Genomic DNA, 5,377 nt, shown 5'->3' on the forward strand with positions numbered 1-5,377 from the left:
GGCTTTTTTTAAGGGGGTGGCGGCTAGGTATTGAGGGTGCTTACTTTGCTTCTAACAGCACATGTGTTATTTTTTTATTTTTTTGAGAAATACTATAAGATATTGGATGGACTTCTTTTGCGGGGATAGGGATGGACTTGAGCCCAACGAAGCCCAAAGTAAGATATGGCCGAGGCCCAAGCCCATGACTTCTCAGCGGTAATTTTTCTTCTACTCCCTCTCAGACAGTAAGTAGTTCGTCACAGGGATGATGGACTCACGCTAACCACCTTCTTCCACTTAACCATCCACAACCTGCAAACATCGCACAACTTTAACCCCCCACCATCAGCCTGAAAACCCTGCAGCTCTCTGCAACGCCACTGTTCCGCACGCAGGCGGCGGAAAGATCACGCGCCTAGGGTTCGGCACCACCCCCCATCGAAATCGGCGGCGGCGCCGAGGGCCCCGCAGCAATGCGACCGCCGCCCGCGGCGATGACGGCCTCCTCGTCGGAGAAGAAGGCGGCGGCGAAGCGGAGGGGCGGACCACCGAGGCCCCGAGGGAGGAAGTCGCAGCTCGCGCTTCTCGGTGAGTGCCGTTCGCGAGCAACAGCGAGCCCCCTTGTTTGCTCGCTGTTCGCTTGATTTGTTTGCGCTCTTTCGGCTTTGGAGCTCCATATTTTAGTGGCGGGGCCTCGTTTTGGTGCTGTGCCTGTAGTCTTTATTTAGAGTTGTTAGGTGCCGGGTTGTGGGGTGGTGCCTGGGGAATTAATTAGGGGGCCCTAATTAAAAAGGGTGATCTTGGAAGCGAGCCGAGAGAACGACATCCTAACTACTAGAGCTTTTAGTCGCATGATTTTACTGCGGTGATGTAATGGTTGCCACTGTCAAAGTAATTAGATGGTATTGTTCATGGACAATGTTCTCAGCAACCTGTTCTGAAATAAAGGTGCTCCTTTTCCATGTGCAATCTATCACCATGGTGTCCAAGAGATGTGCAAACGCCGCGTGATCATAAATGTCGTTTAGCTTCTTCTCACAGTAGAACGGGTACGAGTGTCAACTCTAAATGTCTAGAAATTTGACAGTCAAAGAACGTGATGTCTTTGTGCTTGTGTATAAGTATAACTGGATGTTACATCGTACTGCCGAAGTTTACTGCTTCAAAATTTCATCTCCTTTGATAGAAGGCTTGCCCTTCTGTGTGTTCATCAGGTGGCCCTGAATTTATGTTTTGATGATCAACAGGGGGGTGCTCACCTGGAAATGCATTTGCTCCACATATACTGCTTATCAATCGGGGAGAGGTATGCAGCTTCAGGCACCTACCCATCTAAGTTGCAAATTACAAGAACAATGCCAACTTTTATTTTGCTTTGTGTATGTGTGTTGTTTTACTATTCATTACGCATTACGTTAGATTAATATGGCGCTTCAGCTGCTGAGGAATGTTCCCATTTTTTTCCGTCTAACCTGGTTTATTCTGTTTCTGTTTCCCTGGGTCTTGAACCTGTAGATAATTTACTGTATGATGTGAATAAAATTACAAAATTACTTTGCGATAATTTACTATGTGATGTCACTGATGTGTGAAAAGAATGTCATGTACTACTATCTTTAGTTTACTGCTCTTTGGAGTGTATTGTCTGCAAGATGATCAACGTTAATTTTGTCCTCTCTCCTTGTTCACTATCCCTCCGATCCAAAATAAGTGTCGTATTTTAGTTCAAATTTTAACTAAAACCACAACACTTATTTCAGATCGGAGGGAGTAGCAAATTTCCAAATTTAGACAAGTGTGAACTTCATTCTACCAAACTGCAGGTTCTCAACATTAACGTAATACATACTATTTATTTGACTACCATAAGCCCATAGCATTTCAAACAGAACTTCAGTCTACTTCTTTCTGCATGTTCTTGTGCGGTGCAGTGCAGTCTGTACGGGATCTTCCGTTCATCGTGTTTTATGCACTGGTAGGTCCTTGATCCGTATATGATGGGCTAAAGAATTTTGTCCTTGTCAGGCTTCTGCACAGATCTTTGATGTGGCTGTGTTTGGTCTCAACATGTGATAGAAAAATCACTTGTTTTCTACTTTTAGCACCCAGTTCCTTTTTCTAAAGAAAATTGGTGTGGCCATAGAAGATTCATTGAGTGCACACTGTTCATATGTTGCCGATAATTTAACAGCAATACTGAAAGTACTTTTATGCACAGGATATTACCTCCAAGATTATGCTGTTATCAGAGCTGCATTCCAAATCCATCTGTATTCTATCAGCCAATGGCCCATTATCAGCTATAACCCTCCGTCTATCTTCACATTCAGGTGGCCTTGACAATGCAGTTTACCAGGTTTGCCTCAGTGTCCAACATTGGCTAGTGGCTACTACTATTCCCCCCATTTTCAGCAATTAATGAATTGCTTGTCTTATATCAGTTTGATGTGTGCTAATAGACCAGTACAAATTCTTAATCCCCTTATGTAGCATGGGAAAAAAATGGTCCCCCTCCTTCAGTCCATTTTATATCATAAACAAAGCATTTCCATCTCTTGGTCTTACTTTGAACTGACTTTGCAGGGTCAGTTTGAGATAATTTCACTAAAAGGCTCTTATCTGCTGTCTGATGATGGTGGCTCAGGAAACAGCAATGGGGGTTTAAGCATTATGGTTTCTACTCCTTGTGGCAGCTTGTTTGGAGGTAGCGTTGGAGGGCCGCTGATCGCTGCAGACCCTGTGCAGGTACATGACATAATTTTGCCACTTACCAAGTGGAACTGCAGGCACATGCCACAGTAAAAAAAAACTAATGCGTAAATTCTCCAAACAGTTGCGGTGACACAGTCGATGATATCTTCCTGATGTTCTTTTCCGCCTTTGTTCTCTCTTGTGTAGAAGCTCACAGAGTGAATTTTTGTATCGTGTTTTGTTACCTCAGGTAATTGCTGGAAGCTTCAATTACACGGTGACAGAGGAAAAGAAGGAGCCAAAGACCAGTGACAGCCAACTTAATGAGCTGAAAGTACCTTGGGAGCTGGATGCAATGCCTTATGAACCATTTTCACCTTTGCCTCTGTTTGGGTGGTCCAGGATTGAAGATGTCAAACTTGACCGCCATGACTTTGACCTGACCAATGGTTAGCACCTGGCTTCACCATGCTGCGACATATGCATGAAGATAATACATGGAGATATAACGTAACAGTTGTAAGGGCAAGCTATTAAAAACTTTGGTTTCCAAAGATATTTTGTGGGCGGAAGTGTACTTCCAAACTCAAATTCGCGGAGCAAGAGTAGTTCTAAATTCTAACTAAGACTTCTAGAGACGTGTAAAATTGATATGTCGTTTGCTAAGTCGGGTACGACGGTGTAGTTCTGCAGATTTTTATAGGTGAGAGCTATAAACTAGTAATAGCAAGTCATAATCTTTTATGTCGAAGGGTTATGAAATGCACATTCAGAACACAGAAGCGTCTTCTGAACATTTGTGATACGTGGGATTTATCTATGCTATCCATGGTTTTGGCACAAAATTAGGCTAAGTTTCTGTGCTACCCATTACCACCTATTGGTGGTTGTCGCTATTAAATGCAGAGTTGCATCATGCTATCAAGCTGTGAGAAATTATGTTCTTCAGAAACCTGACCAGACAACAACACGATCCAATGAAAGGCATACCGAACAGCTACAATATTTGAATTCATTCATTAACACCACATATACAACAACTACAGAGTAGGATGCTGAAAACATAGCAGATGCAGCCTCTGAAATGCTGGGTACAGATTTTATTTCAACACAACATTATTATTGTTTCTAGAATACAGAGTGCCAATTTCTCGAGACGCTCCGGCCAGCGGCGCGTCTAAGAGCTCCCAAGCAGCTTCTTGATATCCTTCTGCAGATACACAAAGCAAGTGTTATGTTGACCGCCTAGCGCTTCAGGATTCAACATGTACAAAGGGGATGTGAATCACGGTGCTGTTAGTTACCTCAATGCTCAGGGGGGAAGTGGTCGGGGCATAGCGGTCCACAACGTGACCCTCCTTGTCAACCAAGAACTTGGAGAAGTTCCACTTGATGCTGTCGCCGAAAAGGCCACCTTTGCTAGACTTCAGGAACTTGTATAGGGGAGAAACATTGTTGCCGTTGACATCAACCTGACAGACAATATGAACTAGGGCTCAATAATGCAGCATAAATCATTCCTCTTGGATGGATAACTCTTAAGATAAAACGGAGATTCATGGGCATCCCACTGAAACATTTGCAACGCTGTCACACTGAAACAGATAAATGCATTACTTTCGCCTAGGAAGATCACAGCACAAATGTACCTTGTCAAAAATGGGGTACTCAGCCTTGAAGCGAGTGCAGGCAAACTGAACTATCTCATCATTGGTGCCAGGCTCCTGCCCACCAAACTGATTGCATGGGAAAGCCAAGATCTCAAAGCCTGTAAAACCACAAATTGGCAATAGAACACAGAGGTTAGCATCCAACAACCGGAGTTTGTTGTGTAAATCGACTAACCAGTACATCATCAAGCAATAAGCAGATTAAACCCAGTAATCCATATGACATAGATATAATAACAAGGTAAAAGGTACAAAAAACAATGGATGAAGGAAAAACCTTGGTCCTTGTACTTTGGGTACAGCTGGCTCAGCTCGGTGTAGTTGGAGTTAGTTAGGCCACTGGAACAATTGGCCACAGACAATAATTAGCAGCCTAATAGCTGAAGAAGTAAGGTTCTGTATGGAATTTATTTAGTACAGAGTCCATGTTTAACGTCGTAGACGATCATTATTTTGGACAGTCAAGTAGAACACGGCATATTGATTTGGACTGTACTTATTTTTTTCATTTGCGGTGGACCAGACAAAATAATTTGATTCAACGCACTGCCTGTAAGTTGGAGGTATCTCATAGCCGAGCTGAAAATGAAGAAGGATGGGATGCGAGGTCAAAGGTCGTACGTACCACTGGGATGCGACGTTAACAATGAGAAGAACCTTCCCCTTATAGACGCTGAGGTCGACGTCCTTGCCGCTTGAATCCTGCACACCAAGGGAAAGCCGTTCAACACAGTCGTACTACCGCACAATTCACCTCGCGCCTTCCAGAAATCAGGCTAAACGAACTACCGGTCAGCGAATTCAGACGGTTCGGCAGTCTAAATCCACCGGATCGGCGGAGAAATCCACACGAAGGTCCACCCGAACAAGCAAAGCGAAGATCAAGCACACCTAGAGCTATCTCGGAGTCGGGGGCAAGCCGAGCAGGGGATCTAGCAGCGTGTGAGATAAATACAGAGACCGAAGGGGGGGAGGGGAGAGCGGGGCGGACCTTGACGGTGAAGTCGTGGACGGAGGTGGCGGAGGACGCGGCG

The 5,377-nt window shown here is 44.4% G+C and overlaps 2 protein-coding genes across 2 annotated transcripts in view; one reads left to right on the forward strand and one right to left on the reverse strand.

Annotated features, from left to right (window-relative positions):
• Positions 1–269: 269 nt before the first annotated feature.
• LOC123190108 (AT-hook motif nuclear-localized protein 10) lies at positions 270–3,496 on the forward strand. Its single transcript, XM_044602688.1, has 5 exons — positions 270–570; positions 1,230–1,288; positions 2,201–2,338; positions 2,566–2,727; positions 2,924–3,496. The coding sequence occupies exons 1-5, from the start codon at positions 456–458 to the stop codon at positions 3,125–3,127; spliced, it is 678 nt and encodes a 225-aa protein (XP_044458623.1). The 5' UTR covers positions 270–455; the 3' UTR covers positions 3,128–3,496.
• Positions 3,497–3,651: 155 nt separating this feature from the next.
• The window catches only part of LOC542920 (probable phospholipid hydroperoxide glutathione peroxidase), a 3,162-nt gene continuing 1,436 nt past the window's right edge, over positions 3,652–5,377 (reverse strand). The window contains exons 2-7 of the mRNA XM_044602689.1: positions 5,335–5,377; positions 4,969–5,045; positions 4,621–4,682; positions 4,323–4,441; positions 3,978–4,145; positions 3,652–3,883 (exon numbers count right to left, since the gene is read on the reverse strand). Of these exons, the coding sequence (XP_044458624.1) occupies positions 3,851–3,883; positions 3,978–4,145; positions 4,323–4,441; positions 4,621–4,682; positions 4,969–5,045; positions 5,335–5,377 (502 nt within the window). The 3' untranslated portion in view covers positions 3,652–3,850. The remainder of the gene's footprint in view (positions 3,884–3,977; positions 4,146–4,322; positions 4,442–4,620; positions 4,683–4,968; positions 5,046–5,334) is intronic.

Source organism: Triticum aestivum, chromosome 2A, assembly GCF_018294505.1.
Source record: "Triticum aestivum cultivar Chinese Spring chromosome 2A, IWGSC CS RefSeq v2.1, whole genome shotgun sequence".
Taxonomy (NCBI): Eukaryota; Viridiplantae; Streptophyta; class Magnoliopsida; order Poales; family Poaceae; genus Triticum; species Triticum aestivum.

Coding starts and splice junctions, on each gene's coding strand:
- LOC123190108 (XM_044602688.1), top strand. CDS start 456: ATGCGACCGCCGCCCGCGGCGATGACGGCCTCCTCGTCGGAGAAGAAG. Junction 571..1,229: donor GTCGCAGCTCGCGCTTCTCG/GTGAGTGCCGTT, acceptor GATGATCAACAG/GGGGGTGCTCACCTGGAAAT. Junction 2,339..2,565: donor TTGACAATGCAGTTTACCAG/GTTTGCCTCAGT, acceptor CTGACTTTGCAG/GGTCAGTTTGAGATAATTTC.